General features: G+C 46.6%; 1 protein-coding gene across 2 annotated transcripts; it reads left to right on the top strand.

Annotated features, from left to right (window-relative positions):
• The first annotated feature begins 2,394 nt into the window (after positions 1–2,394).
• olig1 (oligodendrocyte transcription factor 1) lies at positions 2,395–4,642 on the top strand. Of its 2 annotated transcripts, XM_023828922.2 has the most exons (3): positions 2,395–2,675; positions 3,092–3,194; positions 3,271–4,642. In XM_023828922.2, the coding sequence occupies exon 3, from the start codon at positions 3,326–3,328 to the stop codon at positions 4,061–4,063; it is 738 nt and encodes a 245-aa protein (XP_023684690.1). In that variant the 5' UTR covers positions 2,395–2,675; positions 3,092–3,194; positions 3,271–3,325; the 3' UTR covers positions 4,064–4,642. The 2 variants fall into 2 exon arrangements, with proteins under 2 accessions (XP_023684690.1, XP_023684689.1); XM_023828921.2 differs by having other exon boundaries at positions 3,092–4,642.
• Positions 4,643–18,195: the final 13,553 nt, after the last annotated feature.

Here is an 18,195-nt window from a genome sequence, read left to right as displayed (position 1 = left end):
AATTTGAATTATTGCTCTGGAATGAGGTCTGTTATTTTCTGCTTTGATTAAAGAGTAAAGATGCAACTTTCACATGCAATGTATGGAACTGATGTTGTAAGAAGAATTTCCCCTCGAATCTTATGCTAATAAGTTGAAACAATCACACAAATAATTAAAAAAAATTGTCACCAGTGCTCGTGTTCCAGTCCATGACAAAAGGCCTGTAAACCTCTTCAATCTGTCTACTACACATCTCCCTCAGTTTTTCTAGGACGCGATAACAGATTTATCGGAATTTGCGAATTGAGCAAAATGAGCAAAGCGGTGATTGAGAAACCATGACCTTATTTGCGGCCAATTGACATTCAGCCCGTGCCGGGGGCATTTGTCTCAATGGCAAGCTGTTCGCGCCGCGAGCCGCGCTGGTATTCATGGAGGCCGGATAGCTCCCACAAGCCTCTCAGGAAATTAGGTGAAATAAAAGGCATTTAGATCACAGGTGCAGCTTTGGGAGACGAGTTCTGTTGGCAGATCAGCAGACCGGGCTGGGAAAGCTGAAGGACAGGACACAAGCAGGCATCTGAGACCGGCACCGGTATCCGAGGCGGACGGGACGCCCCTAGCCCCAGCATCACCACCGCAGACAGATGGTCTCCCCCGGATGGACCCAGCTAAAGCCCCCACAAAGCCACCCCCCCACCCATTTAACACACACACACACGCCCTGTGAGAGGGTAAGGCCTGTTCCTGCTTCAAGACCATGAAAAGGGGTCTGGGAGCTGGGGCGCCTTTTTCCGTGTGAAAAAGGATGCATTAGTGCCTGACATTGAGCTCCGAAATCAATTCCATGTTTTTTGCTGGGGAGGGGGGCAGGGCATGGGCGGGGGGGGTGCAGGGGAGGGAAGTGGGGGGGCTTTTCTTTGACACTTTCATGGCCCTGGCTCCATTTTTAACTTCTGTCTGCGCTCGTTTGTGTGCATCACTGTCCGGGCAGGTGTCCCTTTCGGGTTTGCACGCGCACATTGTGGGGGGGGGGGGGGCGACATTGTAGCCCTTTTCAGAGGAGAAAACTTTCTCCCCTCTCGTTTTTTTCCCCCCTCTTCTTCTTTCCATCTCTCCCATCCGAGCTGGTCCTCCCTAATCCATCAGTGGCAGCTCTATTCAGCGGCCGCCGGGGCAGGAGCTGGAAGCTCAGCCGCTCACACGCATCCTGGCGCTGCTGCTGCCGCTGCCCGCCGCTCTGTGTCCCCGCAGCTGCCCGCCACCCCGGCCCTCGCCTTTCATCCCGGCCCTTTCCTGTTCATCTGCGCCGCTCCCTTTCAGCCGTGGGGGGCAGGGGGGGACGGCACCAGCCGGGCAGCACCGGTGCCTGGCAGGAAAGTACCTCGGCACATGTCTTTGTGTTTCGGACGGAGAAAAGAGGGAAGAAAGGAAGGTCTCTTCTTCACGTCCTTTTGCATCCTCCAGTCATCGGCCCCTGTCTCCCTGCCTTCATTGTTTGTTTATAGAAGAGACGCGGCAGCATAGAGGTTCATTTCAAGGTGTCTTTTTTCCTGTTGTCATTTTTTTTTCTGAAAAAAAAAAAACCCCACAACAGTGGTGTTTCAGTTGCCTCTCCCTCCTGTCTGACCTATTTATGTTCGCCTTCTTAAAATGCGATCTGTAAACGCCTTTGTTGCATTCAGTGTGCTGGTGCCTAATTAGCTTGGATGCTCATTTCTGTAAAAAGCCAGTGGGTAGGATGAGCCATGCTACAGCGTTAAGACGAACAGGACGATGCTGATCACATATGAACCCTGGCTTAGTAACGGTGGTGAGAAGGTTCACTTGAAAAGTGATCATCAGGTTAAAAGCACAGCAAAGTGGGTGTTAGAAAATTATCGATGCATTCTATCACAAAAAATAGTGTGTAGTGTATTTGCACTAATGTATGGTCAAGAATTGACAGATTTCTTATAGACCTGTAAGGTTCTTATACGTAAATTTATATGTTAATGAATGAGTTTTTCCTTTCAGTTTCTAGGTTAAAATTATGCAGAAGGAAATATATTTTTTCAATTGTTATTGAAAGCAAAAATCAAGCAATAAATGACAGAGAAATTCCACATTATGCAAAGTTAAAGTTCAAATGATCAAATATGCTTGTGAGTATATACATCTGATGCTTCCACATAAACAACTAAATGGTTATATAAAAAAAAAAGTACCAGAACGATAATTATAATTCATTAGTACAATTTACTCATGTGTGAAATACTGATATATATATATATAGTAATTTTGCAGTTTGTGATTAAGAAAAAAAATCTCAGCCAATTAGAAAACTCGGCTGCTGACGGGCGACACCTAATTGGCTATCGCTGTATGTGTGTTCGATCTTGAACTCGGGAATGATGCCACTCTCCACTCCCACCCATTCTCACTGCTTCAATCTACTCCCAGAGAAGCCCTCACCCTCTGACTAGATGTTTTCTCACACACTCTCAAGCCCGATTCCGGATCAGAAGCATTTTTCACCCACTGTTCCGAGACGAAGCTCTCAGCCACCAGTGAAAGCTGCCATCATCTTCCTGATCTACAACTGAGAACGTCGGTGTCACTTTACAGAGAGAATCCTGGCTTCTCTGCATGCCTCCTCAATTGCTTGCTCCTCTACGTTTTGGACCGAGGTCTGGATTGTCTGGATGTAACAGGTAGTTTATCTGGGCAGATATCTGGAAGGGAGAGTCTGGATGTTCAGATGAAAGCAGGCATGGACACAGATGGACCACCATAAAGATAAAAACGCTTAGCAAGAAGGCAAAAATATTATGTTTGCATGTTTCACTATGTGGGCACATATGTATTTTTGAACACATATTATTGTTTTGCAGCTGGTAGGTGGGGAAAACATTGTTCTGGGGACGAACTTTGAGTGACAGGAGAAACACGATTTATGTTCTGTATTTTTCAGCTGTCTAAAGCTAAGCTTCTGATCTGTACAAATTGTGTGTTCATATCCAAGAAATTAAGTAATGTTAAGCAGAAAATTGTTGCTAGTGAAAAAACATGGCAATAGAAAAACTGATTTATTTGCCTTAACATTACAATCTTGTACAATCTCTTAAAGCAATTTTCCAGCCCATCAAAGAGAAGGACGACTTACCTGAAGCGTCTTATGGGAGGGCTTGACGACAGAATCAAGAAGCCTTAAGCAGATGTGGAAACTGGAGGTGACTTGTAAACTACTTCTCCCACAATCCTCTGTTTTAACTCTAGGAGGAAAGGACATTGAAATTTCTCTTACAGCCTTGTTGCTCTCGGCCTGGCCAGACCAGCACAGCTAGGGCCTCAGGCACTAGAGATGAACACCAGCACCTCTAACAGCCCAAGCAGCAGGGACTCTGGCTTCATCACTCCTCTGGGTGGCAGAGCTTCTCAACAGGCCCTGCCCAGAGATGTCAGCTCACTGGGGATGGGGCTTCTTCCTGGACCCGCGGTGAACGCCATGGGGGCTGGAAGGGGGCCACAGAGGCCTGCAAAGCTCCCCAGGGAGCTGAACCCCGAGGAGCAGCAGGAGCTGAGGCGAAGGATCAACAGTAGGGAAAGAAAGCGAATGCAGGATCTGAACATGGCCATGGACGCCCTGAGAGAAGTGATGATGCCATACTCATCGCCTGCTGCCCAAGACCACCCCCACCATAGCCGCAGGCTCTCCAAAATCTCCACCCTCATCCTGGCGCGGAACTACATCCTGCTCCTGGGGTCATCCCTGCAGGAGATGAGAAGGCTGTTAGGTGAGGTGAGTGTGGGAATGGGTGTGGGGGTCGGCAGGGGCGTAGGCCTGGGGGGAGTCACCCCACGGCTTCTCCTGGCGGGGAATTGGCCCTTCCTCACCACCCCCGGTCAGCTTCTCTTCACTTCCGACTCTCTGCTGACCTCCACCAAGAGCTCCGTCCCACTCCAGCCAACAGAGGAACCTACTCTCGCCCAAGCCCAGTGGTCTACAGGAGAGGGACCTGGGGGCCAGCTTTGCTCCTGTGGAGCATGTAAGCTTCCGCACGTCATCCATACCAGCCCTGGAACAAGGTACCCCAAATGACTGAGAAATTCCACTTCCCTTCTGTTTCATCACTGCAGCTACCTGTTCTGGCAGATAAACTTTACCCCATCTAACCAGAATGTACCTGTTATTACTACTACTACTTACTTTTTTAGTATGCCAAGAATAACATGTTATGTTATATCATGTTTTCGTCTAGTTTTCAAGAAGAACCGATGCCCACTTTTAAAGGGATTTCAGGAGACACACATGAATAAGCATAGGTTAACATGATGCATGCATTTACACCTAACACACCTTTATTTAAAAGTAGTTTGCTTAGAGTCTAAAACACTGCACTCATTCCTGCACACGTTAGATCGCTGCCTATTGAATGAACTGTTGTAGAAATAGATCCACAGTTATTTTGTTTTTTACTCTTCATTCATTCTTTAGATCTTAATTAATTTTGAGGCTTTTCTTTATAGGTATTAAAATTGTTTCAAGATGGAAAATGTTTATTTAAAATTTTAACACGGTCAAAGTTAACTGGTTTCGTTTCACTGGTGCTATTGGAAAAAGTGATATAAAATGGTAGTAGATGATACATGTGTTGTGTGCTGCAATCCGTTTCACATTGTTCGCATAGAAATAAATGCTATTTTTGAACAGTCTGGTGTTAAGGATGTTGGCAGTGTTTCCAGCTGATGACTCTGCACTGTGCTTTTCACCATCATGCACTGTGCTTTTCACCATCATACAGTGACAATACGCCCCACTGGCTCAACTTTTGCTTTCGGTGTAGCTGTTCTCTTCCAGACAGCTGTGTGTGGCAGTAATTCAACCTGAGGGCTGGTCTATACAGACTGGGGATATAACTCTATTTTAATGAAAGGCCTAGACTCTAGGGGATCCCAAATAGTGAAACAGTGCCTTTTCATTTTGCATATTACCCCTGATCCCTGCTCCAATCATCCACCAACGTGGACAAGATCAAAACCCACTGACACAATTATTTCCTGACCTAAAATAAGGACCTTTTAAAATGATTTTTCTTCTCTTCTCCTCCATCTTTAATGGAATTCTTGATGCTTTCCTCTGTGTTGGAGGGCTTGTCCGGGCGTTTCAGCGACACACCCTACCTGCACTTCACAATATGTTCAAACACCCAGAAAATGTGTTTCCATCAAAGGGTTGGGGGGGGGGGGGGTATGTTTTCACTGCAAAAACTCGAACCTTTTGGAGGAAAAAAAATGCAGGCAGGCTATTTAAACTGCAGATAAGACATGAGAGAGTGAGGCAATCAGCCCCTTGGACAGAATAGACATGAATAATAGCAATAATAATAACAAAATACTCCAAATAATTGCTATCTCGGAATAAGGGGATTACAGCCGCGGATGTGTGAATGGCAAGTGCTGCGTGTAAAGCAGAGAATATGTTGCCCATTGGGGATCACAAAAGGAGAGGTGCGTGCTATTAAGGGAGGGTTCCCTTTAAAAGGCCTAGATTTCCTTACAAGAAACAGGAGGAGGGATGGGAGGGGGGTGTTGGATTCAGACCGCAAGATCAAAGTAGGGGGTACAACAAAAATCCTATTGCTGTCATTTACATATAGCTGTTTTATGTCTCGAAACATCTCAAAGGGATTACCTTTTTAATTTTTATTTATTTTTTCTTCTGTTACCTATCCCCACGCCTCCCCCTCTGACCCCCCTCCCTCCCTCCCTCGCCCGGACTCCCCCGTTCACCCGCCTTTGTATCGGCCATACTTAAACCCCTCTCTCCTCGTCCCCCTCGCTCCAGCGGCCGGTGGCAGCTTTGTTGGCTCCGTGTGGGGGCTCCGCTTGGTCCGGCCGGCAGCCGGCCCTCTCCTCCAACCGCTGGCTCCAGCTCTTGTTTCTTACATCCCGGCCACTCAGTGACTTGGGGGTGACAGCCGTGTCAGATATGATGAAAACACAAATGGCCATAAGAGGAATCAGAGAAGTTATAGCCTGAAAACCCCAACTTCTGGGCACATAATTGACTTAATAACCGATCTTAAAAACCCGTAATATGCACCAATAAAGGGTCGACACCCAGAGTCCTGACAGTCAGGAGCTCAGCTAGAGATTTTGGACCCAATGAAAGCATATGGTATGGAGACCCTGACCCAGATCAATCCAATTATGTTACAAATTTGCTTCAGACTTGTTCTAACTTCCCCCTCTTTACGGTACCCCTGCTGACGGTAATTAAAAATTAACCATTAAATGTGGAAAAGTGTACTTGCTATATACGTCAGTGAGTAATTATATTAATATTTTTTATAATACATATGAAGTTCCCCACCCCACATAAATGAACCATTTAAATGAGCAGTCGCAGTTGCATCCCAGAATGACCATGACCCGGTTTCTTATACCTTTCTGATGACTGAAACTTCCCTGCTTGTGAAACAAACCCCTGTTATCCGCTGGTTCAGCATTGGGGCACCAGCAGGGGGCACCGTCCATGGCAGCCGTTTAGCTCCCTACATTTAGCTTATGCGTTTCCTGAAAGCCACGTACAATCAAGAACACAGGGTCAGCCAGCCCCTCGAGCATTGGGGCGTAAGAGGCTGAAAGAGCCCAACTGTGAAATCAGCCCATCGACCGCTAGATTTGAACCAGCGACCTTCCGATCACTAGCACATCAGCCCAAGCCAGGGGTGCAGTAGGGGCACGGATATTGTTGCAGATTCAGGTGGCCAAACACTTTAAAGGTGTCCTTGAGCATGTTGAATTATATGCAAAATTGAGCAGGGGGGGCCCCAAGGAGACATTTTGACAGGGGTCCAGAATTCTTAGTTCCACCCCTGTCCCATATATCTGAGCCACACACCCCCCCCCCCCCCCCGTTAAGCTCAGCTGGGCAGGTAGAACGAGGTGCCGATTCTCACTCATGAAGATCTCTGTCTCGTGGGATCCTTCCTCCCACTCTGTGGTCACTCGCCGCCGAATACAACGGGTTACAAATTCCCCCCGCGCCCCCCGTTTTTTGTTACATTGTCCCAGAGCATGTGTTATTGCCTGGCCTCATTCACAGCCAGGGGAAGTTAAATTGCCCACCATTAAAGACTGATTGAGGACCATCTATCCTTCCCTATAAGTGAATGGAAAACTGTGAGAAGAGCCTGGCTTGTCTTTTCATTCCTGCGCAAGTCTGGAGATTTATCTTCTCTGCCTTTATGCCCCCCCCCCTCCCCCCCTCCCCAGGGGGAGCCAGCCTCACTGTGAGTTATTTAGGGTGCACGGGCATATGAGTGTGTGCATGTGTGGTTCTGAAGGTGAAAGGTAAAGCTTCTTCCTGCTGCCCCCTTTACGTGCTCTGTACCCTCTCTCATATGGCACAGGCATCTGGGATCTGATGCTTTGCACTGCCACCAAACGTTTTTTTTTCTTTTTTTTGGGTGGGGGGGGAAGTCTTATCCTCAAGGGCCCGGTTCACCTTTGCCTTCCCAGCAACCATGCCCTATTCTCAACGTGGGGAGTCCTGAGAGTAGGAAGTGTTGAGCCATAAATATCCCCCAATGAATGGGGCAGAGGAGCGGTCAAGACCCCCCATTTCAATTAGCTTGCAAACCCCCCCCCCCCCCCCCCCACCCCTTACCCTGGTTATCTTTCTCCTAAAGCGTTAACAGTGGGACCTGTCCCTCTCTGCCATCACCCTTTCATTCTCACACTACTATAAAATTCCCATGAAGGTCTGTGTTTCACATGCTACCAAAGCGGAGAGAATCTTCTACACATCTTGTACATCTGATTTCAAGGATTTCACTGCAAACACTAATGGTGTGGATTTCGTCCCACTGCATCACACAACCAAACTGATCGTTGCTCTATGCACAGGAAACTGCCCACACATTCACATTTACATTCACTCACAGGCAAGTGGCTCGACAGCACAGCACACATTTGTACATTATCTGCTTAATATCTCCATGTGATATTTTAACGGCAGTCCATTATGAGATTTTCTAAAGACAGCCAATACCTCAGCATTCTGCGGCTGTCAGAACATGGTGACCTTGAAGGGGCAGCTCTTTTCCTCCTGCCAGCGTGCCATCGGCTGTCAGGCAGACCGCGGAGCGTGGCAAACTTGTGGGTTAACCTCGCCGGCTTTGCGTGGAGTAGAGAGCTAACAGACCTCAATGTGTGCCGGCGACGGCCCGCTTCATGTGAAGAGCAGAGCAAACACAAACCGCTTTCCGCTGCTATAGCGTCCAGCTGGACTCATCAATTGGGGCAGGGGGGGGGTTGCGGTGGGACTGGGGCGCACCAAGTGGCAATGACCCCCTGGCCTTCTGTTTGCCCTTTGGACAGTTCGGAATGCCAGTTAACACGACATGGCCTTTTCCCTCCCATTCCCCCGTAATTCCGCCTGGCTCATTCCGGCACCGTGAAAGTCCCGCCTGACAGCCTCCAGCCCTCTCTTTCCTTCTGTTTGGGTCTTCCTTTCTTCCCCTTCTTTTTTGGTTAATTGAGTTGTTTGGCAGGCGGGCTTGTCAAACAGGAGCGCCGACGTGGGGAGTCCCCACGGCGGGACAAAGGGACGGGGGTGTCTCTGACACAGAGAGAGAGATGCCCCCATTGTGTCCCCTTGGACGGGTTAGTTTTTCTCTGTTAGTGCTGCCTGACTGGAAGTTGCACCGAGAGAATAATTAGAACTTGCCGGAACAGTGCTGCAGGACCGGCTACCCATAAGCACCCGCATGACTTTTAAGTTTGCATGGTCATCGCATGGTCTTGGGTTTCAGTGTGGAAAGAAATTCTTTTCTTGAAACATAGTGATGAAGACTGCAGATATTTTGTTTAAACACACCGTATATGATTTCATGATTAAAAACTAAAGACAGCAGCTCCCTTCTCGGTGAAAGCTGATCCTCAGAGCCCTGAGCCCAAGGACGAATAGCCATCTGAACAGCCTCTTTCTGCAGGTTATTTCCCTCCTATAAGGATCCACACGCTGCTTCATATCCATTCACCCACTTTACAAGTTTTTACCCTTATAATCCTTTTAAGCTCGTTTGCACCCTACATTTGACTGTCTAACTTTATTTATATTTCTACATTTTTTATTATTTTTATCTCAATTTCTTTTAGTTTTTAATATTTTTTTTGTTTTGATCACGTGTAATTTTATGTTTATTTACGTCATGCCCTGTCTTGATTATGTGTTTAATTGTATGTTAAATTGTTTATGTCATGCCGCCAATACTTTTTTGTACTTGGCAAAAAAAGGTTCAGATTCCAAAGGCAGGGCAACCCCCTACCGACATTAGCAAGCATTCGGGCTGCACAGACGGTCAGCGTTGGTATCACTTTTAATGCCCGGCGTTAGAGTACAGCAGCCCGGCACGGAGACCTGCAGCACTGGCGACCGTGAACTTGTGCCCCCTGCTTCTCCTGATTGAGCTGTTGAGACAGCACTCAGCTCAAAGTGCTCAGCAAATACTATAAAACTCTTTGTGGTTCCCTGCGCTGGACCCTCACCAGGGCTGAGCAAACACTCCCGGTCTGTGCATCCAGCCTGTGACTTTCAGGGCCATGCGGCCATCGTGTCGGTGCACTGATGACATAGAAGCATCGGCCGGGGATTTTGGGGCTGACGAGTGTTATAACTCTGCCAAATGCTAATTAATATGTACATGCTATCTTATAATATCTTATTATATGTAATATATAATATGTATATTATATAGGATTATGATAAATAATAAAGGAAGCTTATTTAAAAATAACATAAAAAACAGATTTAGTCTGAATGGCTACAAGAAAAAAATGTGAATGATGACTGTTAAAAGTTTTCCATTTACAATGACATTGTTGCCTTTACCGAGTGACCAAGCACTCCCTGGATATCTTTTTGTTATTATTATTATTACTACTATTATTATAATTATTTCCATTAGTGACAGCCCTTTATTGAATTCACATTTACACCTTCAGAACATTAGAAATGACTGAGCTTCAATTGTCTTTAAATTATTTGTCACCTATGTTGTCACATTCTAAAAAACACCGGCAAATACATTTGTGTGTATGTGACTCTTTGGCTTCACAGACAGGTATAAATTTGCCTTTTAAATAAAAGATATAAGATTTACATATTTCGACACCCAGAGAACGTTTGCTTTATCTGCATAATACCTTTGTGTGATATTTTACATGCCAGCCCATTATGACACGTTCTAAAAACAGACATTATAAAATTCCAGAACGCTTCACCATTCTGCTCCAGCTGTCCAAAATGACCCCCCAAATGATTCCGCTACACACTCTCAGTGGAGGATGATGACCCCGCGTGCAGCACTCCCTCACCGGTGTACCTGTCAGTCTGGCCTCACGTGTCCCGCACTGAGCAGACAGTGAAGGGTGAAGGGCATACAGAAGAGACCATACAAGGTCTGGACTGGAGCCACCTGACTTCTTCGGCACCCCCCCCCCCCGCCCCCCTCCCCACTCCCCGCACCCCTCCCTGAGCCATCATCCTTCCGCGTCAGCCTGACAGTGGTGCGCCGGACCGCCAGACAGCCGTTTTGCTGACCGCCGCAAGCCCTAGGCGCGTGGGCCCAAGGGCAGATGAGGGCGAGGGGGGCGCGGAGACGTCCCCCTCCTCCAAGCTGCCCGTGTGCCACAACCAGCAGGCAGGTCACCGAGAGAGCGCATCACCGAGAGCCGGAGAGGAGAGGGAGCATCTTGCATTTTTAATACACGTTACCGGAACAAACGACTTCGCCCTTGCCCTCTCTGGCGCAGCGGTAAATAAGTAGATTATTAAAGCTTTGCAGGTGTTATGTACAAAGGTATACGGTTACAAAATAGGAGCTGGATCACTACTAGGCATCACCTGACAGTAATAAGTATTACTGCATTTATTTCTATACCGTTGGGATTGTTTTGCTCTGTGAATCGCTATATTGCCAGAAGGTGTGAAAATGTACCAGGTTGTATTAAACTCTCTCAAAGCAGAGCACACAGCACTGGAAGTGGATGATTAACAAATCTGCCTCACTTGGGTGCAAATTGGTATGAAAGGGTGATGCCTCAAATGGCCAGTGATCTTGTTCTGAATGATCTAAGAGCTGGACAACAAATTCAGGGTAAAGATCAGAATGTGTGTGTGTGTGTGTGTGTGTGTGTGTGTGTGTGTGTGTGCGTGTGCATGCGCGTGCGCGTGTGCTCGTGCGTTGCGAGTTGGCGTGGTCACTGCTCCAGTCTGCAGGTGCCGCCTGGCTGGACTCCTGTTTTGCATACATTTGCATATTGTCAGAGGGACCCGTGCGCTGACAGCTTCCAGAGCAGTGCCCTGGACCCAGCCCAATGCTGTCGGCTTCGGCTTGGGGCCTGTCAGAGATGGTCTTGGGGTCCGGACTTCACCGGGCACAAAAGTCCTCCAAATGTTAAAGAACAAGGAGCAGGAAAAAGAAAAAAGAAAAACACTGTAACGTCATACTGCAATGTGTCCCCGAGTTTACCCCTCTCCCCCTGTCTGTGTGAAGCAAAACCACCGTACTCAGCTCAGTTTTAACTCACCATTTTGTCTTTTTCTCTGTCTGCTTCTAACAGGTGCAATAAGGCTGCAGCTCTGTTTAACCTCTGCAGCCAAAGCTGACCTGAGATCAACCCGGCACTCCCCCACCCCCAACCCCCTACACCAGTGAAGACACTTTCTATTTGTCCTCCCCCACTGGGAATAAAATAAAATATTTACCAAAGTCAGCCTGGAAGTCATCTAGGGTAGCCCCTCTCTCAGCACCCCTGAGATCTTTTGTAGGCTGCAAGGTTCCCGTACTATTACTTGACGAACTGCACGGGTGAAGACTAATTAATACAAGAAAAGGTACTCGTTAATTAAGACACAAGTAAAGGGTACATGAAGAAAATTTTGTTCTCCAGTTTCATCAACATATGCAATTATTAAGTTTTAATGGGAGAAAAAGATGTGAAGTACATTAGAAAGGTGAAAGAGGCAAAATAATATCTAATATAATTAGATGTAGATGAGATTTGCATGTAAAATATAAAGTTTCAGACTGTTTAGACTTTCATTTATTTGAACTAGATTACTTGGCAGAATTTATATGGAATCTAATACATGAGGTTTTATTAAGAAAGGGCATAAACACAGACAAAGTGGGTAAGACATACTGCTATGAATATAAAGTATATTCAAATATCAACAAATGCATAATGGAATGCATGACTACACAGCAGAACAAGTCAAGACAATAGTACTTTTTGAGAATTCTTGCTTAAGTTCTGCATTATATAGTTACCTATAAAGCAGTTTCACCTTAGTTGTCATGGGCAGTAAGAAAACATGCGACTTCACTGTGCAGGAAAGAATCATTTCAGTTTACTTAAAGGAACTGCAACTTAAAGCATTTATGAACATGCTGTCAACCAAAAGAAAAGGAAACTTTAAAATGTAGCTAAAAAGATCAAGGAATCAGTATCAAATTATATTAACCAAATTGAACCATAAGTATCGTTTATTATACCAATTTAGGCAAGGGGCTCTTTATTGTGTCACTGAAAATAAAGTTCTGAAAATAATTTTGCATGTGTTACTATGTGTTATTATGTAGTGAATTTTGCAAAGCAATAAGTGTGTGTTGAATCAGAAACATAAAAAAAACATATCACTGATCATTATTAACCGCGTGCAAAAGAAGAAATGCAGGCCCTGTGTCTTTCCACAAGGCAATGGAGCACAGCAGTTTACATCTACTGCGAAATATTGCGGCAGAGCCAGTCTCTATCCCGCCTCAGAAAGAGCTCCTTTGAGCAGCGGAGACAAAGACGGCATTAAAACAACAATCCTGGCCGTTCTGCCGGGGAACCAGTCTGACTCAACGCACATCCTGCAGCTCTTGTCTTTGTTTTAGCCAACTGATGTTTCGAGGCTTACGTCGACGAGTGGGAGAAATGCCAGCGTGAAATAATGACATGTCCCCGAAAGGAGGAGGGAGGGGGGGGAGAGTGTTGACAGGCATGTGAGAGTGACAGATTCATAGATACTACAGTGTAATGGGCACTGGACAATTCGTTCTCTTTATCCATGGACAAAGCTCACTCTGTTTGTCTGCGGCCTACAAGTGGCCAGGCCATCTGTCTATATCCCCCCACAGTAAAAACATTGTGGTATTACCCCCCACCCCCAAGAAAACAAACCTCATCCCTACACTCCCCCTCCAAAATACCCAACACATCCAAAGCATTACATCGCAGCCGACCAAGCCAGAGGCAAAGCACAATGAAAGCTCCCTTCTCTGGGCAGTGATATCATAGAGACCAGCCGTGTCTCTCAGTCTCTGCACGCTGGCACACGGATGCACCACACCTCCTCTGCTACCTAGGGCCAGGATGCACGTGGGTGTGTGTGTGTGTGTGTGCGTGTGTGTGTGTGCGTGTGCGTGTGTGTGTGTGTGCGCACACGGCTGCGCACGTGTGTGTGTGTGTGAGAGCATCCAGGGTTCGGACAAGGACAATAAGATCTGGTCACCATACAGCACTAGTGACAGAAGACTATTGAAATGCTATTGGACTGATCCAAAGAAAAGGGAGCCTCTGTATCCCCCAGGAACAGAGCGAGCCGGAGGAGTGGCAACAGGAGAGAGTGAGAGAGAGAGAGAGAGAGAGAGAGACCTTCAGAGAGAGAGAGTTCCTTCAGACCTGATTCTCATGGAAACATCTTTCTGTAAGACGTTCTTTCTCTGCCCTTCCTCCAATCTTCCTCGCGGGGAGCTGGAGACAGAGACGGCCTGTATTGTCCGTCGGCTAGGGCTACCCCCAGGCCGTCATACTGTGGTGCTTGTCTTGAGCCTCCGTTGAGGCCTGGGAGGCCTGTGGGAGTCTTTCTCCTGCCAGCGTTGGACGCTGGACGTCGCTGCCACCTGCACCCTGCTCTTGGGACACAGAGAGGTAGTCAGTGAGACGGCCATAGAGACACCTGCAGCCCAGCGCAGTGACAGAACCCCCTTATTTACCATCTGACAGCCATGGCTGTAGACTTTTTTTCTGTCTTTCCTTGCTCTTCGCACACAGTACACACACTGTTTGCAGGACTATCACTGGCCAGTCAGTCGTCTGCTTCTTAATCTCATGCAGGACGCTCCGGCTTGGATTGGAACCACACTTTTCTCCCCTCGAATATCCGAGCCGAGAGGGAAATACACCATAAACCTGATGCTGTGCCATTCTGAGCAGAATGAGCCATTTGTGCGATGGCGGCATTCAGATAATAAACGGCGTGTGTTTGCGTGTCGACTCTTCAATATGTATCTGCTCTTCTAGCTTTCACTTGGAAAGACAACCTCTCTCGTTTAATTCTCTCCAGACACAGGCAGTAGACGACCTACAGTCCATTTCACACATTCCGCCATCTTGCTGAGCAGAGGGACGGTGACCAGACGTCGCGAAAGAGTTTGAGCTGCAGTCCAAGCATGGGCATCGTTATAGCCCCAAATATTATAAGTCTAGCCCTGAGTATTTTACCCCCGATGCCAGTCTTCCTTCAGAAAAAGAAAAATGTCAAGCCCCGGGTAAACTTGACTTAGCCCTTGATTTTTTTGCAATAGCAAAAGACGAGAAGAGATTTACCCTCTAAAAATTCCAGGAAGGATTTTTGAATTTTCACAGTGATGCACCAATGCTGAAAACGCTTGTAGCAACTTGGGAGCAAAATTAACCAGGAACGAGGGAAGGATTATCAGTAGCCTCAGTACTGTGGTTCATGGAGTCAGATGTTCACACACGGCCAGTGACCAGCCCGTCCAAAGAAGACTGCTTCAGTTCCAGTTTACTAAGGGCACAGTGCTGCTCTCCAGGGTCCTGAAGCCTGAATCAAACACTGCTATTCTAAAATAAAGTAACATGTACACCACAGTGGTATTGGGCCTTATTTGCGTACCTGTATCAGCACAGTGTCCTGTCTGTATACAAACTGTTCTCAGTCTTAAGAATGGCATTATTCATCTGTCTGCATCTATCCATCCATCCATTGATCCTCATTCTACTCATTGTGGCGAGGGTTGTTCTGTCTGATCTGTCTGTTCCATGGATTTGTAAAACAATCCAACCAGAAAGTATCTCTGTTAAATAAGAGACTGTATACTCAAACCAGTGATGGCATTTATTTAATGAATATTTATGTACTATCACATCACAGAATTGGACCTGGAACTTACAGAACTTGCTACCAGGATTGGTAGGTTTTTGGAGAAAAAGGGTCAGCTCTAATGTTAGAAACCATAATAACCATCTACATTCCATGCAGCTGTTTGTGTGTGCAAACTTCCTATATTCATGTATATTTACTAAGATATTTCATATGACCTGTGTTACTTCAACAGTCTCAGAAGAGAGAAAGAGGGAAAAAAATGGTGAAATGGCAGGACCTCTGCGGGATGCTCTGTGCCTTCCTAATTTCCCAGTGGAGTTTCCTCTTCTTTAAGCCCATAGCTAACCTTTCATAGCCCCCCCCCCCCCAATACCTCCTAAGCCCCCACCTCCTGAGAAAAGAGGCAACAATGATTCATCTCATAAATAAATGTTGACTACTGTGTTGTCTCCTTAATGTTGAAAATCTCCAATTACACACCCTAATTAACAGCCATGAGTCAGAGCGGAAGGCAGACACTAGAAGACAATCAGAGGTTCACTCGCTGTGACATTTATGGTCAATTAGAGCACAGATAAAGGCTGGTGGGTGATGGGGGGGGGGGGTCACACCTGTGTGGGACGATATGGCGGGGTTTTGGGGGAGGGAGATGGGGGGCACCAGGATTCACAGTGGGGTGCGAGTGGTGGCTGACCGGAAGCCAGGATGTTCAGCAGTGCTCCTGCGGAGTGAGCTGGTAACACAGCCGAACGTTCACGGGTGAGTGGGGAAGCAGGTGTGAAAGCAGCACTGGGGCTCAGGTCAGAGGAAAACATTGTGTATACATTCTTTGGGGGGGGGGGGTGTCAAGCTGGGGTAGATAGATAGATAGATAGATAGATGATAGATAGATAGATAGATAGATAGATAAATAGATAGATAGATAGATAGATAGATGATAGATAGATAAATAGATAGATAGATAGATAGATGATAGATAGATAGATAGATAGATAGATAGATAGATAGATAGACAGACAGACAGACTGTACACTGTAGGTGTAACTGAAGTCCAATCTATCCACTCTTGTGACACTGCAGGTGGAGTAAAGTATTCCAAAAATCAGGAAAACAACAAAAACTTTGCAGATTTGCTTAATGACCATTGTTCTCCTTCAGTTTGCTACAGGCACAACAAGCTAAAAACACACAAAAAAAAGCACGGCTCTCCACGGCACCAGAAGTATATTTAATATTTAAATAAGTAAGATATGAACATCACGGTTACTTTAGTTCCTTCAGTCACTAATGTCCCTCACCGTACGCTGTCTTAATCTGCTGGCCTTTCATCTGCTCCATGTACATGGTTTTTACCAGTAAGTCATAAAGAAGACAGGTGATTCTCTGCCGCTGCTGCCCAGTCACCTATCATCCTTCCGGCATACTCTGGGAAATCAAACTTTGAACGACACAAGTGAAACGATAGCTATACAACGGCGGCAAAAGGAGCCACTTTCGCGAAGAGGCTGAAAAGCTGATCCACTGACTGGTATTTTTAATATGGCAGAAGTCATCACACCGGGATTTTCAGGTAAAACTATTTCATGGCATCTTACATACCGCCCAGTGTTCATTAGCATTCAGCGGCATTTTATGTTTTAGCGGGCTTGTTTTCCTGATGCTTTCATAAGTCACCTTGTTCGCCGTCTCGTCCATCCATCCTTTCCCAGGCACCTTCTTGCCTGCCTTCCTCCCCGCCCTTCCCTCCATGTTGCTCTCCTGAGCTTTGGCCATCCTCATTACCGAGTACTTTCTGCATGTTTCTTAATTGTGTCCCTTTTCCTTGCCACCTGCCTCCTGCCTCCCCTCCCCCCCATTAGCAGGTCTCATCTGTGCTCTCTAACAGCTCCTAATTGTCATCATAAGGCACCCCTCCCTGTCACAACTGGAGAACAGGCCTCCGACCGACAGCGCGCAGCCTGGCCGGGAAGGACTCCCGAGACTGTGGCGGGCCTCGGCGCGCTGCTCCTGGGACACAGAGCAAGGCCTCTGGCAGAGAAACAGGGCCCCACGGTGTACCTGACAAGGGCAAACGGAGCTGGGGCTCTAACAAGACAACGATGTACAGCGGTGTCGCTAACGACACTAAATTGGGCCTGCGCCCTGTAGGCAAACAATGTACAATAGTTTACTGTAACAGAGGCGCAATGGGGCAAAAAATGATTGCGAAGACACTGCAGGATAATTGCAGAATTAATAGCACAGTGTTAAAAACATCTAATGAGATAGTTCTGAAAGTAAACATAGAAGTGGAAGAATAATAACTCGTAAGTAAGCGTAAGTAAGTTACGCTGCTTGCAGATACATGCTTTCTACTTAAGCTTGTAGTTAATTTTTTAAAGGTTTAAAATGAAAATAAGTTTACTTGTTATGAGAAGGATATCATATCGACCAATCAACAACACGATTACACAAATTAATACATGAAAGAAAGAAAAGCTGCTCTGTAAGTTCAGACCTCCTAAAACCTCGTTGTGTAAATATAGACGTCTTAAAAAGTCTCTGCTAGAAGTCCAAGCCTCTTATGAACAGAAGAGTATAATTCCAGACCTCCTAAAACAGAATTGTTTAACTCTAGACTACTTTAAAACATTTCTGGTAGAAATCTAGGCCTAAGAACTGTACTGTGTCATTGCAGACCTCCTGAAACACTGTTGCATAAATTTAGACCTCTTAAAAAGTCTCTGGTGGAAATCCAGACCTCCTAAGAACTATACTATATAAGTCTAGACCTCTTTAGAAAGTCTCTAGTGTCCAGACCTAAAAAGTGTGGTGTAAGCAAGCAGCAGCCTCGTCCTTGGCCCAAAGATGTGGCTGATTGGTACGAACACCTCTGCAGTGGCGGGATTTGGCGATAGGGTGACGGTGAGGGGGCAGCGCGTGCGAGGCGGGGGACCCCGGTTTGGGGCATCTGTCCCCCCAGCGTGGGGCCACGCGGGCCTGCAGCCGGGCAGCTGGAGGCTCAATCTGTTGTGCGGGTTGCTGTGGGGCGGTGGGGCAGGGGG

The sequence above is a fragment of the Paramormyrops kingsleyae genome, chromosome 16, assembly GCF_048594095.1.
Source record: "Paramormyrops kingsleyae isolate MSU_618 chromosome 16, PKINGS_0.4, whole genome shotgun sequence".
Taxonomy (NCBI): domain Eukaryota; kingdom Metazoa; phylum Chordata; class Actinopteri; order Osteoglossiformes; family Mormyridae; genus Paramormyrops; species Paramormyrops kingsleyae.
Note: the sequence above shows the minus strand (reverse complement) of the source record. Positions and strands in the feature narration are given on the sequence as shown.

Bases quoted from the DNA above. Each gene is read 5' to 3' on its own strand.
- olig1 (XM_023828922.2), top strand. From the start codon at position 3,326: ATGAACACCAGCACCTCTAACAGCCCAAGCAGCAGGGACTCTGGCTTC.